The 18,808-nt window shown below is 44.4% G+C and overlaps 1 protein-coding gene across 1 annotated transcript in view; it reads left to right on the top strand.

The window, feature by feature from the left end:
• Positions 1-1,195: 1,195 nt before the first annotated feature.
• EMILIN2 (elastin microfibril interfacer 2) overlaps positions 1,196-18,808 on the top strand; it is a 39,996-nt gene continuing 22,383 nt past the window's right edge. Inside the window, 4 exon segments of the mRNA XM_035564132.2 lie at positions 1,196-1,401; positions 1,528-1,625; positions 1,628-1,649; positions 18,375-18,550. Of these exon segments, the coding sequence (XP_035420025.2) occupies positions 1,274-1,401; positions 1,528-1,625; positions 1,628-1,649; positions 18,375-18,550 (424 nt within the window). The 5' untranslated portion in view covers positions 1,196-1,273.

The raw sequence follows: 18,808 nt of genomic DNA, 5'->3' as shown, positions 1-18,808 counted from the left end.
AATGCCCACATCACCTCTGCATCCAGAGGATGCCTCTGAGCCTCCCACGTGCTGCACAAGCACAGTGCAGGCTCTGCCTCTAAAACCACAGCACAATGTTCCTGTGGCCATCAAAAGGAAGCACTTCAGAACAGAAGCTGATGAGGACAGAGGGGCCTCCCTGTGGTCTGGAGAGTGGTAGGACCCAACGCAGACTGCCTGGCACAGGCAGGTAACACAGTCCAGGTGCCTGAAGAAGACTACAGCACGAGTGGATTTCAATAACCATTGCTTTCTCTGCTCAGCACATGATTCACCTCATGATTAATGGCCTACAAACACATCACTTGTCTAAAAGCAGAATTTCTGAACTAGTGTTTAAATGTATGTTGATATTTTGTACCTGTATGGGTTAGTTTGAAAAATTTCTTACTAGTGTTGTGATGCCTGATGCAGGATGCAAGGGAGCAACTGTCTCACTGTTGGAAGCTCCCCCTCACACCAAAGAGCTTAACATGTTTTTAAAAGGATTTAGACATTACTGACTCGTATGGCATTCTGAGTGTACTAAAACTGGGCACATGAGGAAAAAAGGCCTCTTGGGAAGCTACTGTTGTGCTTGCTCCTTGCGCTTGCAACGTCTTCTGAAGCAGCTGGCACTGGCCAGGGCAGAAGATGCAGTGTCGGATGAGACCACGGGCTCATTCCTGTTTATTCAAGGCAAAACCTGGAAAATGGGCAGAAATTTCTGCTAAGGTGCTCCAGGTGTAGGCAGGTACCACAGGACAAGGAGAGGCGGCCCTTTGGGGACAATTTGGGTGAGCCATTGGGCCACGCACGGCACCAGCCCTCGAGGCCACCTGGGACGGCACCACCACACGGCCCCAGACCCGTCCCCTCCGGGGGCCGCCATCTCAGGGGGTGCCGGCCCGAGGGGAAGGGGGCAACGGGCGGCGGCAGAGGCGGGGACCCCGCTCATGGCGGCCGGGCGCCATGTGGGGCCGGCGGCCGCCCCCTGCGCCTCGGCTCCGCGCCGCCCCGCTCCGCCCGGGCCGGGGGAGCGAGGGGAGCGCCGGGGGGCGGCAGGCGAGCGGGGCCGGCCGGCCACGGCCCGGCGGGGGTGGAGGGGAGCGGCGGCGGGGCCCGGAGGGGCGCGGAGCCACCGCGGAGGGGCGGCAACGGGGTGGAGAAGGGGGGGATTTGCGTCAGTGAGGGAGCTGCGGGCGGGCGGGCGGAGGGACGGCCGGCCGGACAGACGGCCGGAGGGAGCCGGCGGAGAGGCAGCGGCCGGCCCATGGAGCTGCTGAGCCCCTGCCCCGCGGCGCCCTCGGGCTGGGCGCTGCCGCTGCTGCTCGCCCTGGGCGCCGGGCTCAGCCACGCCACCCCGCACCTGCGGTACTCCCGGCCGGGCTCCCGCAGCAAGTGAGTACCGCGGAGCCCCCGGGGCCGAGGCGAGGCGAGCTGGGGCGAGCCGGGACGGGCGTGCGGGATGGGCCCCCCCCTCGTCGCCTCCGCCCCGGGGTGATGCCGCTTGTCTCTCCCCCCCAGGAACTGGTGCGCCTACATAGTGAACAGGAACGTGAGCTGCTCGGTGCTGGACGGGACGGAGAGCTACGTCCAGGCCCAGTACAAGTGCGCCTGGAATGAGTTCCCTGCCGGCCGACCCCGGTGTAAGTAAGCCGAGGAGGCGACCCTGGGAGGGGAAGCGCTTGGTGGCCCGAAGCCCTCCCAAGCGAGAGCCCCGTGGGCCCCGTGGGAGAGCGGTGGCTGCGCTCCAGGGGCTCGCTGCACCCCAAAACAGGCCGGACGGCGCGTACCGCTCTCTGGTCCCTGGTCCACAGGCACACGCCCCGAACAAAGCGCTCGCTTTTATTGCAAACATAAGGCTGCCGGAGCTAATTAGAGCCAGATTGAGTACGCTGAGGTGTACGACGCGTTTGCTGTGCGCGGACCAAGGGGTGGGGAGCTGCGCTGGCACACCGTCCCGCAGCCCCACACCGCTGCCACGGGCGGCCCGAGCGCCAGCACCTGCTGGGAGCACACCAATGCCCCCTGCCCCGGGCTTGGCAGGGTGAGCATTGCTCACAGCAGGTCTCCTGGGTGCCCCACAGCTAGATCAGTGGCTAACAGAAAGGGAGAGGCAGGAGCACGACCCAACGCGTTCACCATTTCTGTCTCCTTATCAGTTGTACTGTACGGGAACAGGCAATGCAGAGATTCCTGCGCGGCATGGTGTGAAGTGTGATTTAAGCTTCATGTGACTGAGAGCAACTGCAGGGAGGGGGAAATGGGCTAAAGTTGCACCAGGGGAGGTTTAGGTTGTATATTAGGAAGAACTTCTTTACTGAAAGGGTTGTTAGGCATTGGAATGGGCTGCCCAGGGAAGTGGTTGAGTCACCACCCTGGAGGTCTTTAAAAACGTTTAGATTTAGAGCTTAGTGATATGGTTTAGTGGAGGACTTGTTAGTGTTAGGTCAGAGGTTGGACTTGGTGATCTTCGAGGTCTCTTCCAACCTAGATGATTCTGTGATTCTGTGAAGCCCACAGGGTGACCTGCACATTGTTCTGTATGTAGCAAGGCTGTGTGATCTTGCAGGTAGAGCAGCAGTCGGGACAGCTGCATCACGCTCACCCACTGGCTCATCCCCTTTCCTCAGTTTCCCCACCTGAAAAACAGTAATAGTTGCACTTTTTATTGGAAAGCTGTACGGGATAAGCTTTCTGAAACTCTCTCACCTCCGGAAGTCAGGGGTTGGACTCCCACAGATATCGGTGGGATTAGCTTACGCTTGGACTGACCTGATGGTGAGGACAAATAAGTAGTTTTTATTTCGACATGAGAAGTGAGGAGGCAGCTGGTACTGCTGTGTCCTGGGTGCTTCTGAAATGGGCTGCGTACACTGATGGCGCTGCCTCCTAGGGGCCTGTGTTGGCTTTTGAATGCACTGGTTTTAGTTTTGGTTTGAAAAAAATAGCTTTTCTCTACTGGGATATATGAACACCGGAATTGGAGGCAAATAACAAAGGCAGCAGGCAGCTGAGCAACTCGGTCTTGTGTAATTTCCCTCATTTCTCTCTGGAGAATTGAATTGTCCGCTTTGGATTTCTGATTAAGGTTTTGGGCTTTATGATGGGGTGTACCTCTGTTGTACAGAGTCTCAGTAGTAGAGAGCTGTGGAGGAGTGAGGAAGGGTTGAAACTGAACTCCATGAACACATACATCAACAGGAATAGAGGTAAGGAATTCTGAGGTGGTAAATTAGGGTTTTCTTGGACTATCTGCTAGTAGATAATGAAGAAAGTGCAAAGGCATTGCTTCTAGCTTAGGAAATTCCTGAACCAAAGGACTGGTTGAGCTGGTGGAAACCTTGGCAGCAATCAGAAGGGGAAGCCCTGCTTCAGTGGGGGGACTGGACTGGATGACCTCCAGAAGTCACAGCCCTTCCAAATTATGCTGTGGTTCTGTGAAATGGCATTGTCTGTCCTTCAGCTTTTCCTACACATCTGGAGCTGGCTGTTGTCAGAGATAGAATGTGGGGCTGAACAGACATTTGGGCTCGCCTGCTGTGGCCAACCTCATGGGGTTTTTTGTTCTTTGAGAACGGAATTAGATACTTATCATAAGCCTTTTGTTTCCTGAATTTGCTTTTTTTTTTGGTGAATATAAGTGTTGCTTTATTCATAACCTGAGTGGAAACTGCTAAATAATTCCTCATTCTTAACACAAAATATTTTAAGTACCTATTACAGCAACAGCTGATGAACACTGAAAGCATCTGGAATATCCTTTAAGCAGGTCATATCAAACTCTTGAAGTTTTATTCTGTTCTAAACTTTTTTTTATAGACAATGACTTATTTTTTCTGTCTGCTGCTAGTATGCACGTTTTCTTAGGAGCAGTGTAAGAAGGGAATTAATCAGAAGCGTTGGAAATACATGGCTCAAATCGTGCAAACCCCTGTGCACAGAACGCACTTTTCACATGAAAAGTGTTGCTTAATTCAGTAGGAGTAGTGGTCTGAATAACAAAATGTGTTTGTATACGTTTGCTAGCTCAGAGCCTAACGTTGACAAAAATAGGACAGGAAAGAGCTATAAAAGAAACAAAGAAAAGATTGTGAGGACTCTTCTGAAGTTATTCTCTTTTTCCTTTATACACTTTAGATAGGGAAGTTAAAAATGAACTAAATAGTAGATATTCATTGGGATAAACTACAGTCCCTGTGTAGTCTCCTTCTGATACCCTTGATTTATCTAAGGCCTCATTCTCTTACAGACAGTGGGTACAGTGAGATCCAAGTCAAAGAACTTGTTAACTGTATCATAGATTTATAGGTTTTATTAGTACTTGAGGGTTTTTTTTTGGTGCTCAGTCAGTGGATTTACTATTGATTTAAGTTAGTTTAAGACTCCTTCTACAGTGCACTCTTTAGGTGCAGTCTAGGTTCTGCACAGCGATTACTTAAATAGTTCTCTGCATTTAGGGCTCTGAGCATTTCACTGCCGTAAACATAGAGTGTACTCCTGAATTCCAAATGTTCTTCATGGACAAGTGTTAGGTATTGCAGATATGGATTCTAGTTACCACCATTTTTTTTCTTTGGTTGAAATAGAAAGCTCTGGTGATTAAACCTAAATCATATATGTACATGAACCCTTTATGTCTGCCCTTTAGGCCCATTCAAATATCGTTTAAAATATTTTTAAAATTAAAAAATAAAAAATCCCACGCTGTTGGAATGACTGCAGATCTAGGAGTGTCAACTGTAATTTAAATTTGGTTACAGGGTTGATTTCCTAAAATGTTATGTTGAAATTGAGGAAATTATTACACTTCATTGTTCTATAGGTGTTTGGGCTCAATAATGATTTCCTCACTGAACAGTTAGTGAAGGCTTTGGCTGATTAAAGTGTCAAGGATAAATGTGAGTTAAAGTGTGGCCGCTTAAGAGATACGAAGAGAAGGAGGAAAAAGAAAAAGCAGACGTCCCCTTTGAAGTACGTGCCCTTTGAAGTTTGGGGGGCTCCTGATTTATTTTACTTAAAACTGTGACTGGTAAAGGAGAGAGAAACTTTGTTATTAATGGGTGGTAGGAATGAAGGGTACTTATACAAAAATGTTAGTGTCATTACTCATTAAAAAGAACTCCTATGTTTTGAAATTTAGCATCGTTTCTTAAATTAGTGACCCCTCCCCACTTCTTCTATTAGGAATTTTCTTTCCTAGCTTTCTTCTGAATAGTTCAGAAACTTAACTGGCTTAATAGCATTATCTGTTTCTAAAAGCCAAATGTGTTTTCTTCTTGGCTAGGTCCTGCAAACTCTTGAGGGTTGCTGAATCTATTGGACATCCTCTGGTCAGTATAGCTGCTTCAGGGTAGGATGTTGTTACAGGATGTTACTCTACCATTTTTGTTTTGTTTTATTTATTTATCTATTTATTTTTCCCTTTTGTGGTGTAGAGTACATTGGGACACTTCTATCTTAGATGCCCCAATTTATGGCCCAGCATTTTAGGGTAAATCTGCTTTCACTAGCAGAGTTTAATTAATAATAAGCCTGTGAACTGAAGCAGGGGAATGTTTTCTGTTTTTCCATCATTACCACGGAACTGGCAAACAGGACTTCCCAGTCCCATGGAGGGAGAGGTAGTAAATCAAATAGAAAAATTTACACTGGGAGGAACCTCTGGAGGTCATGTAATCACCCTGCAGCCCCCAGCTCACAGCAGAGTTGGCTTCAAAGTTAGGTCAGGTTGCTCAGGGAATTAAAGAAAGGATGTTTATCAGATCCCCTAATCCAGATAACAGTCCTCATTAATTCTGCTCATGTGTAAAGATATGCTTGTGATCAAGAGTATAATAAGTCAGGTCACCTGTCTTTAGCTTGTGGGGAGCCGATTTCATGATTTAGTGTGAGCATCTTATCTCAACGCTAATGATTAACGTACAAGAAGCAAACCAATTACTTCACCAGGTTGCACATACTTAGAAAACAGTCAAGAAAGTTACAAATGCATCAAAAGCTAAACTAGCAAGCCTCTCCAGATCTCTCATTGAGCAATACTTTCCAACTTTCTTGTATTAAAGGACCATAAATAAGCCTGCTCCCAATCCAAAGCACAGCTTCAAAGCTCAGTCATTGCCAAGAAGAAGATTTAGGGCAAAAAGGCTGAAGTAACTTTACAGACTCTTACTGCTGGTTTTCTGTAATCGTAAATGTCGGGATAGATGGCTATACTTACTAGCAATGCACAGCTTTTAATAGGCAGTATACAACGCTTATAAATAAAAATATTTTGAGTAAAAGTGGAAATTTTATTACTGGGAAACAGCATGTCAGACTTCAGTTCAAATTTGCGTGGCCGTATCGATTTATTGTTTTCTGGCAACCTCAGAGCGTCCTGGGTGGAGCACACCAGAACTAGTCTAGGAACATGTAGTAAAGCCACATGTAGTTTTCAGCCCTTGAACAGCCTCAGTGTTGTTTTCCCTGAGCATACTCAGCTGATGGAAGTTGAGTGCACAGACCAGAGTCAGAGTGCTCAGCATCAGGCAGGATCAAACCTAAGACACACAGGTCAGTACAGGATCGGAGGCTATTGCCTCTGGCTTCTAGCAAAGCATACCTCATAAGAAAAACTTTCAAGATGCACAAGGAGTTGAAGAGAAAGTGAGGGCTATTTCATGTTTCCCCTTGAAATATCTAGAAAACCCTTTAAAGATTTTTTTCCCCTACTTAGGTATTTCGTATGAAGCAGAATTTCTTTGTACAGGCTCCAGCTAGCTGACTGCATAGGGAGTTTAGCCTAAGGGATTGTGCATTGAAAACAGTAAGGAAACTTAAACACTTCAGAGCATACTCGAGTTTCCTGGAGTGCTTGTTTGGTAATCTTTGAGGGCCTGCTGGGCGTGGTAAACTTTCCTGGCCATCTCCCTGAGCTAGCAATTGTGCGTCTCTGCCTCCACACGCTGAATGCAACAGTGTCTTTCTTCTCTGTGAATCAGACAGGGAATTTTAATTTTCATACATCATTCATAGTTTGTTGCAATAATTCAGAAATCACAAACTGTTCCTCAGTTTGCATTAATACAAATAATTACACTTTTCATGTTTTTCTGGGTTGAGATGTGTATGACCTGGAGGTCTGGGGCCTCTTCTGTTAAGCACCAAACCATTGCCAAAATAACAGATTGTTAATTTTTGGGAACTGCTGACCTGTTGAAGGCCTATTTTGTCGTAATTCACCTCCAAAAAACAGGGAACATTCTGTACCGCTAGAAAGTGAGCTGTTCCAGTTTTACACATTGCAGATTCTTACTCCCTTCCTCCTGTAGTCCTAAGGACATCTGACCTCTTTTTTTGCATTCACATCTCATCTTTCCTCTCCCCTCTGATTCACTTTGACCTGGTGTCTTGAAAAGTATCAGGTCTCAAAGCAATGCTGTGTTTTATTCTGAAAGTTGGGTTCCAGCTAATCCCACTGGTTAGCTCTTGGATTCATAAAAGTATTGGTTATCTGCTCGGTCTATTCTATTTGGGTATGTTTTCAAATGGTCTCTTAGGAGTCGCTTTTTCTTAGAAATAAGCTTATTTTGTGGGTTGGGGAAGCAGGAGAGACACGACTGGAGCTCTGTTTCTCAGGCAGCTTTGTCAGCAGCAGTACTTCGCATCCTCACTGGACCTTTCCACTGGTGTAAGGGGAGAAATTCGGTCCCTACTTGAGGGAGAAGCAGGTGAGGATGTTGTAAACATGTAAGCTGATGCTAAGTCCCTTTCTGTTCCATCACTCTTTGACTACATCACAGTGCTACTCTACTTTTTTTTTTTTTTCTGAATCTCTTGGAAGGACTGTCCTTTTTCAAGGTTCTAATATCCTATTTTATTTAGTGTTTTTACTAGCTTATTTTTGGCATGTGGTTGACTGACGTATGTTTATCTTGCGACAAAATGGAAGGAAGCAACCATGTAAGAGTTACAAGACTGTAAATCCCAAGAACAAAGCTCTGCTTTGAGTGTTGCCACAGACTGTGGCTGTAAGCTACTTAACTGCATCCTATATCTTGGTTTCTCTGTTCGTAAGAAATGGATGCCTGCCTAGCTTTAAGGGGTAATAATTCAATAACATTAAGATTATAAAACCTAAACCTGAAACTTACTTTTTGGGCATTCCCCACTGGAGTTCAGTGGTCAGCTTTTGAAAAATAAAATCGTTGGTGATTGAGATATATATCAATCTCTCTCTGCCTCTATGTGTATGGATATACATGTATATATGGATATATGTGTATGGATATGTCCTTATGTATCCATACAAATACACCACTGGGAAACTAAACCATTAATACGAGGCATGGGGACGTGCTTCAGAGAATGCAATCCCTTAGTTGTTTCTTCACTTTCTCTCCTCTCTCTGTTTAATTATACACCTAGGGAAAAAAAAAGTTTTATTTTGAGTCTCATTTTTTTTGATAGAAAAAGTCCTAACTGAGATGACTGACATCAAAATTCACTGCATAGGTAATGAATGATGGCACGTATGGAGATTTTGAATGGAACTACAAATGAAACCCTGTGTCTGAGAAGCATTTTTGCCTTCCACCAGTTCCTGTGATCTTCTGCCTTACTTATTTAAAAAAAAAAAAAAAAAAGCATACCTCAGTAAAATTCAGCCAGATTCTCTTGGATGCATTGAACTAATGTTCAGCATTAAAGAGAACCATCTGAGAGGTTAGGTTGTAGAGAGCTGATTTTGGCAGCATGATTCTCTGCTCCTTCCTTGTTACCAACAGATCAGGGGATGGAGGACAGCAACTTTTCTGCCTCTGTCCTGACATGCTGATACTCTGGGAGTGGAGTAAGAGGGAGGGATACAAGTCACCTGCGGCATGTTTCTGCCTGCTAACAGTTTCCTCCAGACAGAAAGCAATCTCTGTTCCCATTGTGCTTCTCAGGTGGTGTGAAGGGGCAGAGCAAATAGTAAACACTGGAAAAGCTACTTAGTCTCTAACCCTCGTTCTTGTTTTATGTTGTATTTAGTAAAATTACAGGGTTTTCGTAGTCAAATATTAAAACATTTTTGTAGTGACTTGGATGGGTGATTTCTTTGTTTTATGTGCAAAGTGTAGCTGAACTCCACAATGCAGATGTGCGGTGCTTTAACTTGTTCTCTTGAGAGAACAAGTCCTTCAGTGTCAGTCCCTGTTAGTGCTCTCAGCCAGCAGCAGTTTTTTATTCAAGATTTAGCTGAGAATCGATTTGGTGCTCATTCTATGACATTAGTTGTGGCTAATGCTTTACTGTAGTGCAAAGCTTATTAATAAGAGCTTAATGATGTGATCATTAGAGGCTGATTATTAAATTACATAAAGACCTGACCACGACCTTTTAGGGAATTCCAGTTGAGGTGACTACGACTAGGCTAGATATTGGGATGGTGGGTATTGTCAGTGGCAGTTTTTCGGAGGAAAAGACCCCAGACCTCAACTCCTGCAAATACATGTACTGTCTTCTTTATACAAATTTTGGAAAGCAAAACTGCCAGCTAAAGGAGGAAGACCAGTGCAAAGATGAGAATTTCACAAATCTGTAAGAGGCAACTTTGTGTCTCCAATGCCAAGTCAAAATCAGTAAATATTTCTAGGTTCACTAGAATTCCTTTTAAATAGATTTTTAGTACAGCTAGGGCACATGGAAAATAAGGAGATGATAGGTGACAGCCAATACGGCTTCACTAAGGGAAAATCATGCCTGACAGATCTGGTGGCCTTCCACAATGGCGTTACAGCATTGGTGGATAAGGGAAGAGTGACTGAAGTGGACTTGTGCAGAGCATTTGATGTCCTGCACAACATCCTGGTCTCTAAATTGGAAAGATGTGGATTTGATGGATGAACCACTTGGTGGGTAAGGAATTGGCTGGATGGCTGTACTGAAAGAGTTGCTGTCAACGGCTCAATGATCAGCGACGAGGTGTTCCTCAGGGGTTGTTATCAGGACTGGCACTGTTTAATACCTTTGTTGGTGACATGGACAGTGTTATTGAGGGCACCGTCAGCAAGTTTGCTGATGACACCAAGCTGTGTGGTGCAGTTGACACACGGGAGGGCAGGGATGTCATCCAGAGGGACGTGGACAGGCTTGAGGGGTGGGCCTGTGCGAACCTCATGGAGTTCAACAAGGCCAAGTGCAAAGTCCTGCATCTGGGCCGGGGCAATCCCAAGCACAAATACAGGCTGGGTGGAGAATGGATTGAGAGCAGCCCTGAGGAGAAGGACCTGAGGGTGGTGGTTGACGAGAATCTCAACATGAGGCAGCAGTGTGCACTCGTAGCTCAGAAAGCCAACTGTATCCTAGGCTGCATCAAAAGCAGTGTGGCCAGCAGAGTGAGGGAGGTGATTGTCCCCCTCTGCTCTGCTCTCTTGGGATCCCCACCTGGAGTGCTGTGTTCAGCTCTGGGGCCCCCAGCATAAGAAGGATGTGGATCTGTTGGAGTAAGCCCAGAGGAGGGCCATGAGGATGATGCAAGGGGTGGAGCACCTCTCCTATGAAGAGAGGCTGAGAGAGTTGGAGTTGTTCAGCCTGGAGAAGAGAATGCTCTGGGGAAACCATATAGAGGTCTTCCAATAACTAAAAAGGGCCTACAGGAAACCTGGGGAGGGACACTTTGTCAGGGAGTGTAGTGATAGGACAAGGAGAAATAATTTTAAACTAAATAGGGTAGATTTGGATTAGCTATAAGGAAGAAATTCTTCACTCAGAGGCTGGATGGAGCTTTGGGCAGCCTGGTCTGGTGGGAGGTGTCCCTGCCCATGGCAGGGGGGCTGGAACTGGGTGATCTTTAAGGCCCCTTCCAACCCAAACCATTCTGTGATTCTGTGATTCTCATCTGTTCCTGTCAACACATCTTTTCGCCGGTTGCCATAAGTGCCTTAGGGTAAACTCCTATTAAAGACATATTTTTTTCTTAAATTAAGCTCATTTGTGGCCTAGAACAGCAGATAGCTGCCAGTGTGACTGTGCAGTAGTAAGGTTATAAATGAACGAAATCCAGAGATAGGATTCAGCTCACCGTAACTTCAGTTGTCTACCATACAGAGAGATGCATGTGAGCACAGGAGCTTAGACATCTGCAGTAGTGGTGACTCAAATGCAGGTCAGTGGTGTCCAACACAATGTTTAAGTAATCAGATGTAAATAAGGATTTAGGATGAGATGAAATCCTATTTAGACTCTACTGGCTGTTCTGTTGGCTTAAGGGAAACACATACAGCTAATGCCCATCAATACCCACATTATAGGCACCTGAAATTCAGGTGCACTGAATCTCACTGTTACAGTCAATGACTGATTTCTGTCAGAAATCAAGTCTCCCTGATTTCACTGGAACTAGGATTTCTACCAGCTTTTGTAGGGGCTACAAATAGGCCAAGACTTTCGGGAAATTAGAAATGTGGGATTAAGTGGTACTAGCTTAGTAACTGTGGGGGAAGAATGGCCAGTTTAGGTATATTTTCAGCAGAAGCCTTTTCAGCCTGCAAAATAAGAAAAAAAATACTTGGTCAGATATGATTGGAGTTATATCTTATAGTTGGTGTTTTGTGGGGGTTTTTCTATGTGCTACCCCAGCACTCCCATTGGAGATTTGGATGACTGGGACATGCCAGAGCATGCTATATCATTTAGAAAGAGCGGATCTACGTTCAATAAAGGCATTAACCAGTGAAGATTAGTTATCTTATATCCAATAGGATCACGATTTGCAGACTGCAGAAGTTATGGGACCTGTTCCAATGGCTACAGAATTTTGGACTGACCTTGAAGTTTTGTGCTCAGAATAAACATTTTATACACTGCTTATGTAGAAACATATGCTGATTCTGCAGTCCCTCGCTCACAATGAGGATGTGGTGGCAGTTATCTCCTTGCATTTCCCCGAAGGTCGAACGTTAGTATCTAGTTACAGAACGGAGCCATATGTTTTCCCACCAATTTCATCCAAATGTTTCGGATTTGTTTTATCGCTATTAGGTGACATTCCAAATATCAGTGCTAACTGCTTCCTTCTGTGGTTTAGCACCATGAGAAAATTAGAGCTCATTCCATAGTCAAAATGTCTAGCATTTGCAGCAAACATGTATTTTTAATTAAACGTTTTCCTAAGAAAATACTTTTCTCTCAGAGAGGAAGAATCTTTCAATATGATTGCCACACTGCACAACTTTAGTTCAACTGTGAATTTCTTAGATATTAAAAATAGAAATTTGCATTGCTGTTCTGAATTTGTTGGATCATTTGATCACCATATTGAATTCATGGTGAAGGTGGTAGGCGTTGGTAGCTAAAAGCCTGTTATGGAAAGACTCCTGAAGTTGAATTATGTAACAGACTCATAGAATGGGTTGGGTTGGAATGGACCTTAAAGATCACCAAATTCCAACCCCCTGCCATGGGACGGGATGCCACTCTCTAGGTCAAATTGCTGAAAGCCCCATCCAGCCTGGCTTTGAACACTTCCGGGGATGGGGCATCCACGGCTTCTCTGGTCAGCCTGTGCCAGTGCCTCACCACACTCTGGGTGAAAATTTTCCTCCTAACCTCTAATCTAAATCTCCCCTCTTTTAGTTTAAAACCATCCCCCTTGTCCTGTCATTGTCTGCCTGAGTAAAAAGTCATTCTCCATCTTTTTTAAGCCCACTTTAAGTACTGAAAGGCCACTATAAGGTCTTCTCAGAGCTCTCTCTTCTCCAGGCTGAACAACTCCAGCCCTCTCAGCCTCTCTTCATAGGAGAGGTGCTCCAGCCCTCTGATCATCTTTGTGGCCCTCCTCTGGACCCGCTCTAACAGCCCCACATCCTTCTTGTGCCGGGGCCCCAGGCCTGGATGCAGCACTCCAAGTGGGGCCTCACAAGGGCAGAGCAGAGGGGGACAGTCACCTCCCTCCCCTGCTGGCCACTCCTCTGGTGATGCAGCCCAGGACGCAGTTGGCCTTCTGGGCCGCAAGCACACACTGGTGGCTCACATTGAGCCTTTCGTCTACCAGACCCCCCAAGTCCTTCTCTGCAGGGCTGCTCTCAGTGAGTTCTTCTCCCAGTCTGTGCTTGTGTCTGGGATTGCCTCGACCCCGGTGCAGCACCCTCCATTTAGACTTGTTGAACCTCATTAGGTTCACATGGGCCCAATTCTCAAGCTTGTTCAGGTCCCTTTGAATGGCATCCCTTCCTTCTGCTGTATCAACTGCACTGCTCAGCTTGGAGTCATCTGCAAACTTGCTGAAGGTGCACTCGATCTCACTGTCTCTGTCATTGATAAAATGACACGGCACCCGTCCCAGGACAGACCCCTAAGGGACACCACTCGTCACCAGACTGGTCAGGCACGACCTGCCCTTGGTGAAGCCATGCTGGCTGTCTCAGATCACCTCCTTGTCCTGCATGTGCCTTGACGTTGCTTCCAGGAGGATCTGTTCCCTGATCTTTCTAGGCACAGAGGTGAGGCTCACCGGTCTGTAGTTCCCTGGGTCTTCCTTTCTACTCTTTCTAAAAATGGGAGTAACATTTCCCTTTTTGCAGTCACCACATGGCCTGACTGCCAGGACTTTTCAGATACGAAGGAGAGGGGCTTGGCAACTCCCTCAGCCAGTTCCCTCAGGACCCTGGGATGTATGGCATCGGGCCCCATAGACTTGTACTTGTTCAGTGTCATCAGGTGGTCTCGAACCTGCTTCACTTACAGTGGGAAGGACCTTGCTCCCCCGGCCCCTGCTTAGAAGTTCAGGGATTCAGGAGATGTGGTGAAGCCTGACTAGCAGTGAAGGCTGAGGCAAAAAAGTTGTTGAGGATGTTAACCTTCTCCATGTCTGTTGTCACCAGTAACGTAAATACCAGCTGTTCTTATTTTCTCTCTTGCAAGGAAAGATTAGAGACTGTTGAAGGCACTCTTTGTTCCTGCTGTCTAAAAGAATGACCTCATTAATATTATTTTAGCTCAATTCTCTGAGAGGATGTGACCGTCTCCTTTAGCTGGAAGTCCTCGTGAGGATTAGGTGACGAGGTACAATAAATGCTGATGATGCAAGTTTTAATCACATAAGAAAAAAATTTTACTGTCTGTGAGACAGTTGTAAAAATAATTGTGATTATTAACACTTGAATAGCAGAAATCCAAGGTCACAGGGGGAAGATTTAATTAATTATTATGTTTTTAATTGTGTTCCAACATATACAGGCATGAAAGTAGGAAACTTTCCTGAATCCATTTGACTAAATTGCCTCATTAGGTAACTGTGCAGAGATTCACATCTACAAGACAGAATATGAGAAACTCGGGCATGTTATGTTTTAACTGTTTAACACGACCCAGCTGCATAGAGAAGCAACGTTATAATGACATTTTTTCTCTCCTGCTACACTGAGTACATTTTGTATGCTCTAATGTGTGAGCAGCTTAATTCAAAATACAGCAAATAGAAACAGAGACATCTGATTTTTGTATTCTAGTAGCTCCCAAGCCTACATCATTAAACTGTGTAGAATCACAAATTATTTTCTGGCTGTGCTCCCTAGCAGAAAGGTATGTTTTGCTTAGTTTTGTCAGAACCGTAACCAAGAGTATAATTGTGTTCAGTGCTGTTGCATCCTGCCAAAACCCTGGAAGTCTGCAGCTCCTCCACTGAAACCCACTGTGCGAGCAAAGTTCTGGCTTTAAAAAACTTACATGATTGGGAATCACGCTTAGGCTGGCCGCTTGTTGATGAAGGTCATTCATTCATCAGTGCATCCGGATAGTCCTGGCGCAGTGACACCATTCCTTGAATGGGCAACTTCCACAAGTCTGCACGAAGGCGAGAAGCTGTAGCAATTAAGCTGTGATTTTAAGAAACTTGTATATGACTGAATTCCAATTAGAAAAGTGTTAGGATAAGTTCCTGTTTCCCTGCCTCAACATGACTAGTCTTGCTGCAGTCGATGGGACTGGCTGTGTGATGAATTGAAGTGGGCTGGCAGCACAGAGAAGCAGTAGCTCTTGCTAAGAAAATCCCTGTTTAATTTCTGAGCTCCGCATAAGCATTACTGTCTCGGTATGGCAGTTCAGATTGTAAAATATGAAAGCTGTGGTGTGTCCAGATTTGGAAGCATTTTCATTCTAGCACGCTTTTTGCTCTAGGAGAATTGTGGTTTAAGATTCAGGATAGTCATTACTTGACGGGTCATAGCTCAAATCAAAACAGGTCCAATTTGTGTATTTGCTTGAGCTCTCAGACTTAGTTATGAGCATTTGTAAGGAATAGACTGCTAAGACTTACACAGTGTTTTTGTTCTCTAATTTAAGGTGAGAGGATTCTTCTGCAATTCAAATTATTTTTGTAATAAATCATATGAAAGCATTTTATGCCTATTATGATTGTGAAATTGTGAAATAAAAGAAAATGAAGACTGAGAATGTTGAACTTGCTTATTTTTTATTTTTAAGACAGATTGTTATAAAAGTTGTATAATTAGCCGATATGAAAAATATTAAGCATGGCTTCTTTAAATTTCTTTATATTCTTCTTTTGTATTTGATTGTCTTGTAATTTACTGTTATCTGAATATTGCAGTCATCTGAAGGTGTCTACACTGATGAACATGACTATAAAGTATGGAAAGAGAAACTTATCTAAGATATGATAGAAATGGCAGAAATGGTACAAGGAAAATTCTGATTTTATAATTTGAGTAAACAAATGCATGTTTTGCATAAACATTGTTCTTATTGCCTTTTATAAAATTGCTTTTAGCTACATTCTTAATATTTTTTTTTACTGAAAAAAACAGAGAAATGTAATTTAGTGGCGTCTGAAGATAGTCAAAATACTTTGATTTTCAGGGAGGAGTTTGTCCCTGAAAGTATAGAAAGGAACACACACAAAGCTTAGAGCAGTCAAGTGCTTTATGGCAATCAGAGAAAAGTTTGTACTACCATTTCCGGCATATGAAAATGGATCTGGAAGTTCAAAGTTTGTACTTCAGTAATGTGGTGTTTGTGAGAGAGCTGGTAATGACTCTTAAACCACTTCAAACCACTAAAACATTTAGCTAATCCCGTCACTCCTCTGCCTCTAGCAGCTAGTTCAAAGGAAGGGGATCCTACCCAAATTACCTACATGAGATGTGGCTTAACATTCAGATAAGGGAGAAGGAAAAGGAAGTTCCTGGGTGGTCGGGATGTTGTCCTTTCCAATGGTGCCCTCTACGTTGCACTCACTTAATTTTAAAGCACTTGACCTTGGGATGGCTGCACTTTACATTTGTAAACAGGGTTCAGCAGATGTTTTCGTGAACACAGTAAAAGAAATTATGAGCTTGAGCGCAGCCCACAGCAGTTTCATGTATGCTATAGTGAAGGTTGAAAAGGATTGGAAACCCCTCTGAGTTAATGTTCACCGAGGCAGAATCTGAAAACCTGATAACCAGAGCAAACCACTTCAGCTAGGAGTGGCTGGTGGACAGATTTACAGGCTAGTCCCACCCTCGCCTTTCTATGAAGATTCACAGGAAAAGGGAATCCAGAGAGGCTTGTTAGAATAACCTACTGTTTGGCCCAAAAATGGCTTGGAAAAGTATGGCATTGTCTTTAGTCAAAGTAACTTTTTTCTCTTAAATAAGAGGTTGTACATAGAGTAGTAATGCAAAAGAACATTGAGTATTTCCTCAGTGCAAAAAGTAGAATATATTGTTACAGGACTCGGAAAGTTATGTTTGGAAAAGAAACAAATTCCTACTTATTGGTTAACACTTTGAAGCCCCCCACCCCGAGTTCACTAAGCAGTTTACCAAAACACGGACAGCAAACGGCTATCGGATATGGGACATACTAGAATTATGTCTGGAGTGGGAGATGCATGAAAAATGCAGAATTATTTCTGCAGTTATTTGTACACAAGCCTTGGAGATTAACAGTTAAACTCTGTGACTTTCAATAGAAACTGTTTCACAGTTGGTGTACGATTTAATTCTTTCCATCTGGTAGCGGATTCCTGATTATTTTTAAACAAAAGGGGATTTTGCATATTAATACAAGTAAACATTTAACGAGACATGGAGTTGATTTTTTGCGATAGCATTGGGTGCTTCTGATGCTCGTTCTGCGCAGTATTCTCTCTGTCCCAAAATATGCTCCGTATGAATGAGATGTGTTGTAGAGCTTTTGTTAAGTCCTTTGCAGTTGTCCCATATTTCTTCTGCCAGTATTACTACGTTAGGGGCACCTCATTTGGGAAGTGAGTCTGCCTTTAATGGATGCAAAGTGTTGTTCTAATGTGAAAGAATCTACAAAAAAAACCCTGAAGATACTATAAAGAGGGTAGTGTCATACTAGTTTTATTCACAGAAAGAAATTCTCATGAGGAGTCGGGGTAACGTGTTCGTTCATATTGAAGTTTGTGTTCCAGGTGTACCACTTTACAGAACTCAGGTGACAAATCCCTGTTTTATTTCATTTCCTCATCTCTCCACCCAACGTGAGTTATACCTTAAACTGATAATAGTTTTTATAAAAGAAAACAGCCTTTGAATATGGTCTGGGGGAATCCCATAGGGTATGACTGTAGATGAACGTACGATATACGCACTTATCGAAAATTGTGGAAAAAGTCTTGGTTGAAGACAGTTGCACATTCAGAATCAGGTTGCCGTGTATTAACTATTTGAGTGATTAATCGGGGAACCTTAAGTCTGTGTATGCGTAAGGTGCATAGGGTTGTCTTCATGAACTCTTGAGCTTAACAGGGACAGTGAAGTAGGAAAGAGTCGATTCCCTCATTGGTCTTAGCCTTTCATCTGACCCCTTCTTTCATGTCCTTATCTGACTCATGCTGTCAGCATCCTGTCTTTTCCTGGAACAGCCTTCCCGGCTTTGACTGCTCTGTACATAGGGATTCCGAGGAACGTTTTAAGTGACGATGATGGCGGGACAAGTGGGACAAAGTAGGCAGAAGCATTTTTGATGCCGCAAAGAATTGCTGCCAGAGGAGCCCTGTGTGTGGGTTTGTGATGAAAAGCAGTTAGAGGAGAAAGGTTTTGAATTTATAGAGTAATACGCTGGCAGTCACTGTTACTCCCAGCAATGCCTGATGAGATGAACCTTCACTTCCCCCAGCGCATTGTCCCTCAGCTCATAGAAGAAAGTCCCTCATGCCTGGGCCATGTTTGCTCTTCCTGACATGACTGTGCTAAGTGCATGTAACTTTTAGACCTGGACAAAAAAGTTTGTTTAATTAATGTTTGAAGGAAAAAAAATAAAGCATGTCTGTAGTTAATTGAATCTCACTTAAAAGAAAAACAGTTTTAATTTTAGGCTTAGTCTAAATAACGGCTTACGTTACAGATCATTTACAGTACTTTCTGTTTTGGCAGGTACCGAACGAGTTTCAGACCTCGGTACACAGTTGCATATAAGACAGTAACAGAGCTAGAATGGAGATGTTGTCCTGGGTACAAAGGTGAAGACTGCAGAGAAGGGCCAGCAGAACAGCCGAAGGCAGCTCGTCGTCCCACAACACCAGTGAAAGCTGTTGTGAAGAAAGGCTTGGGTAACTTTTTGTTTGAGTTTTGGTATGCATGATAACGTCTGGTTTCTTGCTTTGCCTTTTTACATATAATAACTGTTATGGTTTCTATTAAACTCAACTACTGGCAGGTACAAAATCCATATGGAAGACACTGTGTGGTGGGAAAATAATAGCCAGGCAGTCACAGTCTTGATACAGAGAATTTCCTGAAGAATAATGAAGGGGTGTGTGTGGAACACTGGCCATAAATGCCATCTGTCTGCTCATGGCTCAGGAAAA

Source organism: Cygnus atratus, chromosome 2 (genome assembly GCF_013377495.2).
Source record: "Cygnus atratus isolate AKBS03 ecotype Queensland, Australia chromosome 2, CAtr_DNAZoo_HiC_assembly, whole genome shotgun sequence".
In the NCBI taxonomy this organism is placed as follows: Eukaryota; Metazoa; Chordata; class Aves; order Anseriformes; family Anatidae; genus Cygnus; species Cygnus atratus.
The sequence above is the reverse complement of the archived record's forward strand: the minus strand, read 5'-3'. Positions and strand labels throughout refer to the sequence as shown.